Source organism: Canis lupus, chromosome 22 (genome assembly GCF_003254725.2).
Source record: "Canis lupus dingo isolate Sandy chromosome 22, ASM325472v2, whole genome shotgun sequence".
Taxonomy (NCBI): Eukaryota; Metazoa; Chordata; class Mammalia; order Carnivora; family Canidae; genus Canis; species Canis lupus.
In genome coordinates this window covers 26,008,656-26,026,491 of record NC_064264.1, presented here as the reverse complement: position 1 = coordinate 26,026,491, position 17,836 = coordinate 26,008,656, and the positions used below count along the sequence as shown (strand labels likewise).

General features: G+C 33.5%; 1 protein-coding gene across 1 annotated transcript in view; it reads left to right on the top strand.

Annotated features, from left to right (window-relative positions):
• The window catches only part of DACH1 (dachshund family transcription factor 1), a 429,427-nt gene that overhangs the window by 161,971 nt on the left and 249,620 nt on the right, over nucleotides 1-17,836 (top strand). Inside the window, exon 2 of the mRNA XM_025441318.3 lies at nucleotides 17,716-17,831. Within this exon, the coding sequence (XP_025297103.3) occupies nucleotides 17,716-17,831 (116 nt within the window). The remainder of the gene's footprint in view (nucleotides 1-17,715; nucleotides 17,832-17,836) is intronic.

Sequence of the window (17,836 nt, the reverse complement as noted above, 5' to 3'; positions counted from 1 at the left end):
ACATCTCACATAAGATCCCTTCTGATATTTATTTTTATCTTTCTACCTCACTAAAACCTTATTTCACTTTATTTTCTTTCTACTTTATTATTGTAGTATGTATCTTGAATTCCTTCCGCAGACCCTAGTTACTCTCTTAACTACCTCATATCAATTCCCCTTTCATGCTTTCACTATTTCCTATTTCTTTTTACATTTGATCTTCCTGGATTCCATGCTTTGATGTTTAAGTGATTTTCACTTATGTATCTGAACAAAAAGTCATCAAATAGAAAATAACTTGTCATGCGATACAGAGTGATATGCATTCATATATTATGGAGAGACTTTGTAGTGAATAAAGTATGATCATTTGGGGAAAACAACTAAATATGCATCTAAAGTTACATATATTAATTATAAATGTACAGTGATCAACTATCATACTGAGTTTATTATATCTCAGATTTAAATATGTACTTACCTAAGAGTATATCTTGATCATATAATAATTTAATAAACATTCATATTTGTTGGTTTTTTGTAGGTTCATACACATAACCATTTGTGAAAAAAGATCTACTGTAATGAATCTGTTCCTGTTAAGGAACACTGCTGTCACTTAATAGCTTTGTGTGTGTACCTCAATTCCGCATATATATGTGTATCAGTCCTTCTGACAAATTATGAATATCTATTACATGCTTGAAGATCAAGGAGACTGGTAAAGGTTTATTAGCAAGTCTGAATTTAGATTTTAGGTTGGTTGAGGCCTGGTTTGTATTCTTTAATCTATAAATCAAGAAAAGTTACTAGAAAATAATCCACTAGTTAAAGTTAAAATTTATTTTTTAAAGAATTAATTAATTAATTAATTAATGAGAGACACAAAGAATGAGGCAGACATGGGCAGAGGGAGAAGCAGGCTCCCTGCGAGGAGCCTGATGTGGGACTCGTTCCCAGGACCCCAGGACCACACCCTGAGCCAAAGGCAGACACTCAACCACTGAACCACCCAGGCATCCTTAAAGTTAAAATTTAGAAGCCTTTCAAGGAACTGCAGTTCTTTTAAAGTCAAAGTTAATGAATTTTGCTTTAAACTTATGAAAAGTTAATTTTTTGAACTTCTCTTAACCAAGTAAAACGAAGTCATGGTGAGGGATGTTAAATGTCTGGAAACATCATCATGCATTAATTGTTATTTTCAAACATGAAGTTTACATTATGTACACTGGTTCTACAACAGGGAAAAAAGATAACATTTTCCTTTGCACAATATTAGAATATTAGTATATCTGTGCATACTGGGGCTAGTCCAGTCTCAGTGATTTCATGTACTCTATAGCACTTTTGTAAATGTCACTTTATAAATTAAAATGGCTTATTTCCTGTCATATGTTCCCGGACTTGCTTTCTCAACAGCAGAAATTTCTCTCAGTTTTTGCTGAGATCAATTTTTTTATTTGTCTTTTCTTTTTCCTATTTTTCCATCCATTTGCCATCACCATTGGCTTCATCATGTATGGAAAATGTTCCAATGTGTGGAGAATGCATGCACATGTGCACATATATGCTTTTCACAGAATTTCAGAGTACATTAATCAAGGAAGTCTAGCAAAACTGTGATAACAACAGAACAGGTGCAGTTAAAACTAAGAACATGCAATCAACTGTTTTAGGCAGTACAAATATAGGACTCCAGCAAAATAAGAAAAGGAGCATCATTTTAAAATTTTTTTAATGAAAATGAATTAATATTTTGACATACAGTGAATCTATGACAGTTTTATATATTCTTAGTATTTAGTTGATAGAGTTAATACAAGTTTTGGCATTCTTTCCAAATATTTTTTTCCAACGTCATGAATAGTTTTGTGTGGAAGCTTAAAAAGAGAAATTTCTTGGATTGCTTCAAAATGTATTCTATAGCAAAATTCGACCATTGTTCTTTTTAATCCTGTTCAGATTGATACCTTACATACTACTAGGCTTTGCTCATTAACTTCTCATCACACACCACCCATTTAGGTATCATAAATCTTATCAATAAACCCAACAAAAAGAGTATGGAGTTTCTATACCAAAGAGACCATATCTTGTAGGAAGATATATAATAGTCCCTCCTCATCTGTGGTCAGTTACCTGATGTCAACATGGTCTGGAAGCAGATGATCCTCCTTCTTGCATAATATCAAGTAGGCCAGTAGTAGCCTATGCTGCATCACAGATCCTATGTCATTCCCCTCACTTCATCTCATCATGTAGGCATTTTATCATCTCACATCATCACAGGAGGTGGAAGGGTGAGTATAGTACAATAAAATATTTTGAGAGTGAGAGAGACCACATTTACATAACTTTTATTATAGTACATCGTTAACGGTTTTCTATTTTATTATTAACTATTGTTAATCTCTTACTGTGCCTAATTTATAAGCTAAACTTTATCATAAGTATGTACGTGTAAGAAAAAACATAATATAGAGAGAGTTTGGTATTATCTGTGGTTTCAAGCATCCACTGTGGGTCTTATAATGTATCCCCCTCATAAATAAGGAGACACTGCTTCACTACTTTTTCTCAAACAGGGAGATCTCAAGATTTAATAAAATTCATTTTTGAGGTCTAAAGAAGCCCTGTGTTTGGTAAAATGAAAGGTAGTTTTTAGAAAAGTCAGACTAAATGTTAGCAAAAAGAAAAAAACAATTTGAAACTTGACCACCTCAAGGTGTAAGTAAAGCTGAAATTTTTTTCATGTAGTTAGCCATCCACATGTCTTCATTTATCATCAGTTTTTTTTCTTAACTTTGACATATTTTGTGGCAAAAACATTTCTTTGCTTTTGCAGCTCCTCTTGATATATAGACTTTTGGAGGCTAAACTTGACCTAAGGCAAATAGCCAAGTTATAAATTCTAGTCAATAAAGTCTAGAGGTTATTCTCCTGATATGCAGGCAATCTAGGATCTCCTTCTAATTATTTATCATCACTTTATGCTAATGTTTCTAAAATAAAATACTCTTCGGTACATACACAATTACTTTTAATATTTTCAGAGCATTACATGTTAGTTTTTCCTGGTGTTTGAAAAATAATTTTAATATCACTGATTCCATCTCCTGGATGCTCTACTTTATTACTTTTGTGATGAAAAGCAAACAAAACAAAGCAAAACCTTGTTCATTGCCAAATATTTAGAAGATTCAAAAACTAATAAAGTATTTTTGATACATTAGGCCAATGGTCCTTGAGAAATATGCAATGTATGTACTCTGTCAGTGATGGACAGAATATGATATTTTGTATTTGATCTGATCTTGAATTCCCTTTTTACTAGTGAGGTTGTAGTTTTTAAAAAATGCTTATTACTCTATATTTGTGTTAATTCTATTTGTATTCTTTTGCCATTTAATATCAAATTCTTTATTGTTTATAAATTAAAGCAATAATCTTCTGTCTTTGATATATAATAATTTTCCTGTTTTGCCACTAATCTTTCAAAATTAGTTTTCCTAAAATCGTTCTTAATTTCTATGCAGGTAATTCTATCAATCATTTTTTAATAGTTTGTGTCACAAATGTCATTCTTATAAAGTTCTTTATTATCTGAAGTATAGTCTCCTTTAGTCCTTTGCAATTTTTTAAGTCTGTAATTACTTAACCTACTTCCTTAAATGCATAAAATGGGAATCTCAGCTTTCCAAATAACAAGTGAATTATTCTGATGCCATGTTTTGAATAATATAGCCTTACAATTGTTATTAAATGCAGTATTTTACTTTTTGTATATAATCATGCATATGTAGGGAGGAATCTATGAGAATAAAGTTTTAGTCTCAAGATGGTTTACTTTTGATGTCTATGTAGATACATTGATTAAATCAAATGATTAGAAATGCACCCTTTATTGTGAAAGTATGAATTACATTTTCAAATACATGTGTCCAGATTTTATTTTTAAAATAAATATTAAATATTTTTATTTATTTATTAATGAGAGACAGAGACAGACAGAGAGAGAGAGAGAGAGAGAGAGAGAGGCAGAGACATAGAGAAGCAGGCTCCATGCAGGGAGTCTGCTGTAGGACTCGATCTCAGGACTCCAGGATCACTCCCTGAGCCAGAGGCAGATGCTCAACCACTGAGCCACCCACGTGTCCCAGTGTCCAGATTTTAAAACCAGGTTCAAAACTGTACGTGTTTGGGCATAGAATACCCTAGTTGATGATTTCAAGCTTCACATTTTGCAATTAGTTTAAAATTTTTGGAGTATTCTCTTTCCAACCCATATCATTTTGAAGCACTAAGATCCAGAGTATTCAGTTAGGTAGAAGAAGGATAATGCAAAGAGTACAAAAACTCAGAGGTCTTTCACTTTATCATCATTATCAAATTAACACCATACAAAACACTTTGACATGTCACAGCTCCAGTCTCTCAGGTACTTAAATAGCTACTAAGACAGTGTAGATTCAGATGGCCATAGATCAGCAGTGAGCATCTATTCCTTCTTTCACCCACTCATTCATTTTTTTTTCATTTTATAAGTACCTACTGAGTTTTCACTCTTTCTACATTTTGAGTATAGAACAGGGAACAAAACATATTCAAAAATTCTTTCCCACATGGAGCCTATCTGGACAAATCACAGTTACTATATATTTTCTTGCTTATTAGCATTTCTAAACCATAGTCAGTCTAAACATACATTGGGGTGAAAGAGCAGAACTATAAACTGGACCCAGTGACATGATGTGTGAGGGTTAGGGATGGTGAAGTATGGAGACCTCTAGCTGAAGATCATTCCAGGAAGCGCAAGTGCAAAGGTATGGAGGCAAAATAGTACATGTATTTCAAAATAGCAAATGCGTTTGGAGTTGTAGAATAGAAATATAGCCTTGAAAGTAAATTTCAAAAATTCATCTCCATATGGCTTTTTACTTCTAATGTAAATTTCTTTAGAGCTAAAACATTTCTGATTAGCATGGCAATTCAGAATGGAATTGGATGTCAGACCTGATACTATTCTGCTTTTCTACCTTAGCAGTCTATAGCCTATTTAGGATTACTTATCCTCTCTCCATCATTCCATTCATCTGTAAAATGGGCCCAAGGACAATATTTTTCTGATAGAGTTACTTTGAAGTAAATAATACAGTGCATATCAAAGTATTAGCATAATGACAGTCACATACTAAATTCAGTTATTATTAAATTTGATGATTTTTAATCTCTATCTTGACAATAGTTAGCTAGCTGAATTTTCACTCACATCTCATCATGAAAATCTACAAAATTGTGAGCCATCATATTTCACATACTATCACTTCCTAAGTATGAATGTTATAATTAGATTATGCATTGCCCTTTTAGGATGCCCACTCTTGGCCTCTCAATATTTGCCTTGCCTTTTACAATAGGTCCTTCAATCACCCACACCTATTGGTAGTTTTGATACTACAGAATTCACACAATTAACTGCTCTCTGTACTGGAAAGTCAGGGAAGGCTACAGAAAAAACAGCCTTGGTTATTCCCTCAAAGTCTTACCATATAGCCTGGACTAAAAAACACACAAGAGACATACTAAATCTATAAAGATCATCTAGAAATTCTGTAGAAGTGGAGCATCCATTGAAGTCTTAATCTACCTATAATTTCTCATGTTCTACTTACTTTCTGCCTTAGAGCCCTTGATCATGCTGTTTGAAACTTTCAATGCCTCTCACTTATCTCTACCAGTCAAAACCCACACTCACATTTCAAGACCCACTACAAATGCTGATTCCCTCTTTATAGTATTTGAAAAATTAATTTTTTGATTATTTGGGACTTATTATCATAATTAACTGCATATTCTACCAATAAGAAACTCCTTCTTGGAGAAAAGATTACATTTTGTTGTCCTTCTCTCTGTCATAGTATTTAGGACTGGTCTTTGTATCCAGTGTTTACCCAACACATGTCTGTGGGTCTGGTAATGTTGGAAGAAAGGAACACATTGGAATGTGTCATCAGATATAGACTCATGGACTTTGAGAGTCATTTTTTCTGACCATGCATCTGAGGCAGAGTTCTAGATATCAGAAACTCCTTCTAATAGATAAATCAACTAAAATACAGAATTCTATCATTTGTTTTAAAAAATAAAGTGTAATAGCTGTTGTCTTCATAGAATTCTCTGTGAAATAATGCTGGCCACAATACTTAACCATAAAACAATTTTCCATTTGAACCATGAATAAGAAAAAATCTTTTTAAATTCATAGTAGCACTGTATTTTAACAAATCTCTGCCTCAGTTTCCATATTTAGAAAATGGAAATATTTATAACTCACAAAATTATTGAATTAAATGAAAAGATACACATGAGGTGCTCAGAAGAAATCCTGGTACATATAAATATGTCACCTTTCAATGTAAGCTCTTATCATTTAGTCATTTAAGTAACAGTATTAAGGCAATACTTTTTTTTAGCATTTTGGATTATGATTTGGGTACAGATAAATAAATGCAAAAACATAGGAATTAACATAATGATTGGGATTTAAAAAGCAGTCTCTGCACAGTATTCTGGGAGAAAAAAACTCCCATGATAAAACAATGTCTATTCAAGCTTGAAAGGACAATTGTCAATGTCTTCTTCAACTCTGTGGTACAGGCAGTTTATATCATAATTTTTAATAATATTGAGCATTAGTATTAAAAGGCCATTCATTAAAGAAAACACTTTCATAAAGTATTAAATAGAATTCAATTAATGTAAACCATATTAATAGCAATGTTTGGTGCTTATGTAACATCTATGTCAGATAATGAATTAAGCATGTTATTAAATCTCTGCAGGCTGGAAACAGCATACCTTTGTCTGCCTTAATATAATCCTTTCATTAGTTCATAGGCCTAGAATTCTCCTGGGAGTATCAAAAAGTTGTCAGAAGGTCTGAATTCTGGGGGTGTTATCTGAATCTCTGTGCTTCATGACTACATTTCTTGACAGCTCCCCATATATTACACGGTGGAGGGGAATGGTGAATGTATTCTTTTTCTAACAGGTTTCTCAAATAAATTAGTTACGTACATTTTCTTCAGCTGTAGCAAACAAATAACTTGTCAGTGGAAGGTGAAAACATGTATTTTAGGTTGAGTCAGCCATCTTACCTCTGCATTCACAGGCAAGGAGACAAGATTTTCTCAGTTTTGATTTTATAGACTCTGTTTTTAAACCTCATTTGAAGCTACATCTCTAAGCACCAATAGTTTAATATAAACATAACTATTGCATCTAGTTTTGTAATTTATCAGTGTCGGTGCTTATACCAAATGGTTTTTGTGTGTGAACATTTACTTTACCAGAAATTTATTCTAATTGCTTCAGAACAGTAAACAGCAATGTGCATTGATGCACATTTACTATAGTTTTCTTTAAAAAATCTTTATTGTTGTTGATAGTGATTTTTTTCTTTATAAAATATCTTCATCTTGTATATTAAAAATATGTAGTAGGGGTGCTTGCCTGGCTCAGTCAATAGAACATGTAACTCTTGATCTCGGGGTTGTGAGTTCAAACCCCACATTGGGCCTACAACTTACTTAAAAAAATATAGAAACAAATGTGATCAAGATTGAGGTGAAAATTATTTTGAAATGATAAAACTCAATTGAGTCATTAATGAGTTTCCTTGTTCTGGATACAAACCCCTGTCAGAGTAAAATATTGAAAGGGAGATGGATTAATTACTGGTTAGATTTAGATTTAGTCCACACAATTGATTATATAACACCAACTTGTTTTTGAATTCCCCTAAAATAAAACATTTACAACAAAGATACATTCAAAGTAGATAAATGAATCATAACATCCTAAGGACATTTTACCAAAAATCAATGCATACCACACATCTAGCATATTTCTCAAGATCAGAAGTATGGAGACAAATGAAGAGATGAGTTATGACCTATGAAACTATTTGAAAAAGATTATGTGCTGTATTATGTGAAACTTACCATAAGGAAGAAAAGATGAGCATGGATTTGATTAATACAGGATTTCATTACAGAAATATGTATTTGTGTGTGTGTATAAGGGAGGTATGTGCTATGGATGTTTTCTTACTCAGTCCTCTCTCCTCTTCTTCAAGTTACTGACTCCTGTTTGCTCTTATCTCTTCTTTCCAGAGGTACCCCTACTGTGATGTTCCTACAACATTCCCTTGGAACTTTTACTGCAGTATTTAACATGATTTATTGCAATTCTTTATACATCCATTTCCAAAAATAGACTGAGCTACTTGAACTCAGGGACAATATCTTATTGGTATTTCCAGAACACATTATAAGGTCATGCACATTAACATTTAATGTTTGTTGACTAAATGAACAAACAAATATGCTACAGAGGCAGATTGCATGGTTCTCAGAGCTTGGCCTCTGGACCAGATTGCCTTGATTCACAACCTGATTCTATAACTTTTTTTTTTTAAGACTTATTTTTTAAGGGAAGTTTTACGTTACAACAGAATTGAGCAGAAGGTACAAAGATTTCCATATATCCTCTGCCTTCAACACATGCACAACCTCCTCCATTGTCAGTATCCCCCACCAGAGAGGTACATTTGTAACAATTAATGAGCCTACACTGATACATCATAATCACTCAAAGTCTGTGGTTTACATTAAGGTCCATTCTTGGTGTTGTACATTCCATGGGTTTGGACAAATGTATAACGGTCCATATCAACCACATCCACCATTATTGTATCATGTATAGTATATTCACTATCCTAAAAAATCTCTATGCTTTGCCTATTTATCCTAACTCCCATCCCAACCCCATTCTACTACATTTTATATATGGGATATTGAGTATGGCATTTTTCTTTCTTGTGTCTCAGTTTTCTCATCAGTAAAATAAGGATAATAATAATACCTATCTTAAAGATTTGTTACCAATATTAAGAGTTAGATCATATAGGTGAACCTAGCCCAGTGCCTATGGATTAGATAATATAATACAACTGTGATTATTTTATTTTATGAACTATTCCACAATAAAATGAAAACATTTGGAAAGGGGGCATTCAAGTGTTGGAAATGGCACCTGCTACAGAGGAGAATTGGATATTATTTTGTGATTGGAGTAATGGGTGTATTTTGGAGTCAAATTCAAGATGATCTATAAAAACATTAATAGTCAAACAGAGCCACTGCACATTTAGGAACAGGTCATGGTATGTGCCAGTGAAATAAAAGACTACATTGCTATTGATTCAAACACAATATAACCAACAATAATTGCAGAAGATATAGTCATTTGAAATTGAAAAAATGTTAAAAAGTAAAACTTTTTCTTTGTGACTATAGAGCCCAGTGTTTGCAAAAAGATTAGTTTAGATAGTGCCTATTTTAGTTGGAATATCTTTTAATATTAAATTTAACTTCTGTAGAATATGGTTTTAAGATATGACAGGAACTGTGAAAAATGAGCTGATAAAGTATTAAATCATCTCAAAACCTCAAGAAAGCCATGCACTATTGTTTCTAATTATTTTAGGAGTAGTCATTCTTTGTAGATAAGAATGTAAAAAAATATGTTTTGTGGTAGATTCATCTGTGTCTTGGAAGGCTTATGAGAAGAAGAGAAAATTATAAGGTGACTAAAAAGTTAAAAATATTTAGCTTTCTAGACAAGCATGTTCCTAAATGACATTGCAAATAATACAATAATAATAATTTAATAGAATGATATAATATTAAGACCTTTGCTTTGTTAAAGGTTAATCTTAAAAAACATATTCCATAAATAAAGGAATCTAAACTAAGATTATTATATCAATTCTGTGATTAATATAACTAAATATATTATATGAATTTTGAAGAATTTTTTAATGTGGTATTTATGTATAGATTGTAAAAAAAGGGAGAAGGGCTTGTCAATGTTAAGGACTAGATTATCCCAAGTATGTAATCTGTCCAACAGGGACTCTCTTTAGTATTTTGGCTGTCATTATTTGTTAACTCAATATACAGATGCTTAAGAATAACTTAGTTACATTCTGATATATTATAACTCTTCTGGGGATAATTTCTTATTCAGTATTAATAACTCTAACTAAGCTGGAGACCCAGATATTTTGTCAATGACCTGTGCAACAGGTTTTGTGTTAGGTAAGTTTCTGGTACAATTTCAGGCCTAGATAGCATGAGTTATGAAGTCAGGGGTGACAATAATTCTTCCTCACCAGAGTAGCTAATTCTAACTCCTATTTATTTTTTGTTAGTGATGATTTTAGTTTAATTATGTTAACCTTCTATTTTGAGTAATTATCAAGTCTTACATCAACTTTGTAGAATATGTGAATTCCTGCTTTTCTTGTTTCTAGAGAATAATTTGCATGTGACAATTGTCACGTGACCTTGACACAGAATGGTTTGGTAATATTGAGGCATGAGGGATTTTCATAATTAAATATAAGCATACTGTTAGGAAGAACTTATTCCACTAGAACACTAGTCTCTAAACAAACTCACTGGAAATAACAGTTTTCATGATAAACTAAGTTTCATGAATGCCTATTTTACCACATTCTTAGAGATTTATAATACATATCAGCATAGGAAAACTCTGAGAAACTGTCCTACAAAAAAAATATTAAAAGTTTTGGGAATTTGTGAGGTTCTTCCACAAAATACATGTACTTAAAATAGGATTGACTGGGCATTTCCCAAATTAATTTGAGCACAGATCATTTTTCACAAATTATTTTTAATTCTTTTTCAAGGGAAATTTTGTGTTTGTATATGTATTTGTTCAGTTATATACAGAATTTTCTGCTCTCTTAGTCTAGCTCAGGTCGCCATAACAAAATATCATAGACTGGATGATGTGAACAACAGAAAATTATTTTCTTATAGTTCTGGAGGTGGAAGTCTGAGATCAGGGTACCAGCATAGTTGATTTTTGGTAGTATTTCTCTTCATTGGTTGTAGATGGCCTTCTTACTGTGTCCTCACATAGTGGAAAGAAAGCAAACAAGCTTTCTGGTATCTCTAGTTACATGGGCACTGATCTTATCATGAGGTCCACACTGATACGTCCTCATCTAAGCCTAATTACTTTCCAAAGGCCCTATCTCCAAATACCATCACAATTAGGTTTAGGGTCTCAATGTATGAATTTTAGGGGCATACAATTATTTATGATACCTACCCTATAAGAGCTGAAGGAATATTGGTTGCTTTGTGCTCATGAGTAGTAATCTGAGGGTGTCTCCTCAGAGCTGGTGTCATTTTAAGTGCCTGCCTTGTGGAACTTGGTATTTTGGTGACTATGGAAAATCATCTCTTTGATGAGTTAGTTCATAATCTGTTTGTACTGAGAAATACACATGGCTGGAGACACCTGCCTATACAGAGAACACAGAAAATCCAAACAAATGAAAGGTATGAGTTTGGGAAAGTGCTCTCTTTTGTCATCATTGAAAAAAGTATTGTATCCTTCAAAATTTTACTGTCTATAGAAAAAATAAAGTTCCATGCAAAGGGAATACATGGTAATCGTATACTATCTGAATTATTTATATTGTTGTCTTTTAGAGAGCTGAAAAAAATTCAACTAGCAAGTTAAGGAGATATTTCTAAAGGAAAAGGACCCATTTATAAACTGAGGATTATAAATCAGCTGTTTCTTTTAGTGAAATACATAACATACATTAATCTTAAGAGGTTCTTTGCATTTTTTATGTTGATAGATCAATTTTATGAGGCTGGTTTAATTTGGAAGATATCAGTGATTGTACTTTTCATATTTTAGATTAGTTTTATAGTTCTTACAGGTTAATATTTTTACATATAGTTATCTGCTTTTTATTAGATATTTTAGAACTGAACATAAAGATTAAGAGGATAAATTATATCTAGTTTTTGGTATGTGTAGAGGTAAATTTCAGGCATTGATCAAGTTTAGCCAGGATCATAGTTTTTCCACAATGAATTATCTAAAAAATATGGTCAGTCATTAAAGTGTCAAACAAATTAATGTTAAAGGTTTGTTTTTATATTTTAAATTAAGATATGTTTTTGACAATTAAAAATCTTCGGATATAGAAAAAATATGTATTTCCTCAACCAATGATTATCCCTTCTAATATTTTAGTATGTTTCCTTCCAGTCTTTTTTCTATGTATATTACTTGTTTTACTTAATTTCTCTATCGCTCCTGTGCTCCATTATGTACATATCTATAGATTCCATCATTTTCATCTTACTTGGAACATAAGCATTTTCTCATAGTCTCTTTATAAACATTATTCATGACTTCAAAATGTTCAAGTGGATATGTAAATCATTAAAGAAATTGTTCCTTTCCAGTTAGAAATAAGAATGTGTATGTGTATGTGTGTGTGCCTATGTCATATATTTGACTATGTATTTAGTCATAGTTCTCATATATTTTGGCTTGGCTTTGTAGAAGTAGTTTGCTAGAAAAAATATGCAGAATATAAACACACAATTGGAACTTTTCTGGGGAGAAAGCAAATGAACTCTTGGAAATTCATGGAGCAAGCTACTTTCACTTCTAAATGCTTGTTTGTATTCCAAGACTAAAATCAATGCTCACTTGCTGCCATGTGTTTTAGTTCTGCACTACTATCCCACAGACTATTTCATTTTGTTTTCTTCTTCAAAGTAATGTCTAGCCCATTGCTTGTACAGGAGCTCCTTTCTGTCAAATAGATGGATGAATGGACTGAATATTTGAATGGGACTCTTCTTTAAGATGGTAGGATTTGGAACAAAATTTTTGCTAGGTAGCTACTTTTGCATTTCCTGACTTACAGGCATCACAGTCTCTTCCTGGATTTTACATGTTTCTCTGCTCTGACTCTCAGGAGGAAAATTGAACTTAATATCTCAAAGACTACTGAAAAGATTAGCAGAAGATGTGCACAGTGAAGGTGGGGGATTGAAAAGTCTGTGCTGTACCCTCCCCTAACATTTTAAATGATCCAGTCTTTGGATGCACCTAGCTTCTTATTAATTTATATCAATTCAGTTTTCTCTTTTTAAGTTTAATTTTGACTTCACCCTGAATAAGTACAATAAAGGACTAGGAAAAGTTGCTAAACACAGTTATGCGAGAGAGAGACAGAAATTAGCATGAGACAGATTTAATGGTGTGAACTAAGGCAGACATCTGCCCAGTGATCTATCTAGAAAAGAAAGCATTTTCATTCAGAACTTCAGGAAAGAGTGTACCTGGGTGGATTCCCAAGTAAGTGAGTTATTAAGTGTGGATTTGGACACCTCTAAGCCATTTCTCTCTTCTTTGAATGCAGATGGTTGAAAATACCAAAGGCTGTACTATGGCTCATGTGTAAAGCTGGCAAAAACAATTACCAAAGTCATAAATTTGATTTCATTCAAGCTGTTAAGGGTAATAATTTATTTAAGTGAGGTCTTCTGCTTTGGTTAGAACTAAGAAAGTTCAGCTATTCTAATCCTCTGGGGTAGATCTGGGTTACTATTATAGATAAGGAGGCTTGAAGGTGGCTACTATTGAGGCTACTGATCATTCCAACAAGAAATGCTTTTGCTAATTGTTTCATTTCATCTTTTCAGTTGTTTTTATTTTTCTTTCCAAGAATAACTTATTTCTTACAAAGTAAACAGATCCACTTAAAAAAAAAATCCTGATTTAATCAGATGTTTTCAGATAACTTACACCTAACCTGTGTCTTGATCAAAGCTGTATTTTCTAGTAAATTGGTAGTGCTGGTATTTGAAAATAGAGTTATCAAGACAATACATGTGTGGCCAGAGGGGCGGAGTACTACACAGGTTCTCTTGGAATTTCCCTACAGCTCTGTGGAAGGTAATTTAAATATTCAAGTATTTTACAATTCAGTTATCTTCTCTAGAGATGAACCCTCTGGTAGTTAGTGACTAAGACCACAGTAAAGGTAAAATACCAAACCCATCAATAAGAGGATCTAATTGAACTGTAGGTCATGAAGGATGGAGGAAAGTCTTGTCAATAAATAAACCTTCTAACTTTCCCTCTGCCAGGACATTATGTAAAACTCCAAGGAGAAGTTCTAGTGGTCTTATTCTTATTCTTGAAAATTCTTATTCAAGGATAAGTGACTTGACTATCCTTTAAATATTTTCTTCTTTCTGGTCCCCTCTATCCTTTGAGTAGACATCTCAAAATTGTGCTCTCTTCTAATTGTAAAGTAATTCTCAGTTGGGTATTAGTTGATGGCTTTAGGGTGTTGCTACCACCAGGGGTATTTTAATGGAAGGCTTTAAAAGACCTTAAAGCTTCAATACTGAAAGCACTAAATCTCTATTGGTGGCATTGGAGGCAGTGTGATAGATTGGGCGGGAGAGATCTGGGGTGAAAGGAGCCCACTGGGTCTATTCTAATCACAGCATGAACTAACCTGTTCCTACTTAGTAGCCTGACTTCTACTTCCCGAGTGAGGGCAGTGAGGACAGCTCCTGTGGCCTGAGTAATAAAGTACTCTTAAACAGTTGCATTTTCTTTAAAAGCAAAACAAATTAAACTGCTAAAACTTTCAAATGTTAGTTTCCTTTTCCTTTTTCACTTTCTCCATGGCATCTTGCTTGAGGTCTCTCAATATCTCTGTGCTCTTTCTCTGGACTTCTGATGCATATTTAGGATAATCCTTAGACTCAAAATTCCAAACTTTTGTCAAGACTTACTTTTCATTTCTTGGAAAATTCCAGAGCACTGGAATGGATAAAGTAGGATACTTGAGGAATTTTGGGGGGAAACGACTTCTTAAAATGGATTAAAACTTATTTCAATACATAGAGTGAAAAAAAGAAAAAGGAAAGTAAATATATAATAATCCAGGCATTGAGTTAAGTTTAAAGGATATAAAGATATATTTTATATACTTTCTTGCTAAATATGCTGGAAATTAAAACAAATGCACAGATTACCATGATCCGTGCAGAAAGAGTTGTACACCATAGATTATCATAGTGCATAGGAAGCATACCTACTTAGTATGCTGGTTAGTATAAGGATGCTGTTGTATATAGTATGCTGGTTGGTAAGAAGGATGATTAAAGTTTACTCAAGTTAGCCAGGTGAAATGGAGATGAGGGTGAGGTGAGTTGGTGTAGAAAAGATCTTGGTGGCAAGGGAAGCAGCATTTATAAAGGTAGTGCAATAGGACACTAAAGCAACTTGTGACACTCTTCATTCAGGGGGCCATGAATGTAAGAATAAAATGGTGAGATTGGAATAGTAGGCAGGAGCGTTGGAAGGCTTTGGTGCTGTGATAAGGAGTGTGAATCTTATAGAGAACTACTGATATCTTAAGCAAATGGAAAACACGATCAAATTTGAATTTTAGAAAAATCTTTCTGAGATCAGTATGGAAAATTATTTTGACTCTCAACTCTAGACTTTACAGTGGAACAAAGTTGGGAGATAGATTTAGAAGAGTTCAGAAGACTGTAACAGTAGATCAAATAAGAAATGAGGTACTGACCTGGAAGATGAAAGTAGGAATAGAGAAAGGAAAATGGATCAGAGAGACATCTTCATTGAGATGATATCTGAGTATACAAGGGGAGGAAAAGACATAGCTGAGTCCTGGATTTTTAGCTTAGTCAGTTAGGTGCCATTTTGCTGAACCAAGGAAAGAGAAATAGGTTTTAATGGATAAGATGCTGAGTTCAGATTTGGATAAGCTGAGTCTTAGATTATTAAAGAACATCTAAGCAGAGATTTCCACTAAACAGGCATTAATCTATCTAAATCCCAGGAGGAAGACCTAGGCTACAGATATACATTTAGCCATTATTCCTTAGCATCTCAGGGATGTCAATAGCAGGATAACTCAGGAAGACTGGAGACTATCAGATGCTTGATTAATCCTAGGCAAATAACAAGAGTTAACGAAATGGTTGAAGATGAAGAATAATAATGACAAATCAAAATAAGTAGCTATACAGATACTACAGTATGAGGGAGGGTGTCCTTATGGAATAGCAAAACAAACTCACAGTCTCCTTGCTTTTGGTTCAAAGGATCTGGCCTTCAGGATCTGGCCCCAAGTTGTAAATCTAGCATTATCCACCTTTGCTTCTCATCTTCCTTGGCCTGTTTTGGCTCACTGGAGATAATTCTGTACATCCATTAATTGTCATGTTTCCTTCCTCTCTCATATTCTCACTGGAGTGCACTTTCCCTCCATTCTTTTTCTCTCTGTCCTGCAGAATTGTTTTCTAATGCTTCTACTGTCAGGAAATCTTATCTCTCTTCCCTAACATGGAAGTCTCATCATCCAGATTAACCTCCGATTAATATTCAGATTGTAACTTTCTTATGACACTTAGCACATTCTGGTGTGTGCCATGGTTATTTATGCACCAGATTTCCCCCCTTAGGCAAGAGCATAAGCTTCTGAAGACTAAAGAACCCATTCTCCCAAATTAATCTCCACAGTGTATTGCTCTGAAAACAGCAAGTGCTTAATAATTGTTTGTTAAATGATCACATATATCACTTACACTAAATCGTAAAGGTAAGATCTTTGAATTTTCTGAATAGGCAAAGGATCTTAGTTGAGGCTAACATGGAAATGTGAACTTATGAAGGCTCTTTCTGGAAGTTCTGAGATGTCTAGGCACCTACTGGCCAGATGATGGGAAAGCCTTTCATAACAGCACATTCATGATACAGAAGCAGAAAGGAAAAACATAATTCTAAGTGTATTTGTTTCAAGAATTACTAAAATTATATTCTTCATGTTATTCTCTTGCAAAAATAGTAAGCCTTTACCTCCTTTTCACCTTCTGCTTTTGTAATTTTAAAAGTTAATCGCATGCAATAGGCATATAAAGGAGAAGTACCGCTAAAACACAAACACAATGTGTTTTTATTTATCCTAAAGGCAGATATAAGAGGCTATACTGGCAGTTTCTCAACAATGTCCTGCAAATAATCCTAAGCCTTTCCAATTTATTTTAGTGTATTAAAAGTAAAGCAACCTAGTGGGGCTGTTCATTTAAATAGAATAGGGTTAAATGATAACTTGACTTATCTTTTAAATGACAAAAAATAAAGAAATTGCAAGACCTTTTCACACATTAGATATGTATTGTCATTTATCATCTAGATATCAGGCTAGCAGTGCGAAGTAATAAAACATATCATCGAAAAATGTGCTATAGGTCTGAATCACTCTTTCATTCCACCTCCCAGCTAACTGTAGTATTAAATCAAACAAGCAGAACATTTCCTTAGGCAGCCATTGCCTTTTAATTTCCTGAAGAACCTTAAAATATCATTCATTACAAGTACTACACATATTTGGTTTTTAAAAGTCTCATAAATCAATAGCAGGCTGACTGTAATAATTATTACAAGTTAGTGCATAATTTTCGTGCTGAAGGCTGCATGCAGAACTTTAGCATATGCAAACGAGGCAATTCAAACTGTGTATAGATATTAATATGAAGAAGCAGGTAACGAGGTGCAGGCTATGAATTATGCATCAAGAGTGGCTGATCTTCAATGAGGAAAATGAATTCAGCATGTAATCTAATTAGTGATGGAAGTCTATTACATCTAACTGCAAAAGCAACCGTCCTTGAAACAAATTTATTTACAGTCCATGTTACCACTTGAAACAACTTTGAAATGATGTGTAAGACAACAGCTTAATTGTAAAAATTTTTTGTTTGTTTGTTTCAGTTCTAGACCTGGAAGGCCTCCTAAGAGGACTCAAAGTGTCACCTCCCCAGAGAACTCTCATATCATGCCACATTCTGTTCCTGGCCTCATGTCTCCTGGGATAATCCCACCAACAGGTAAG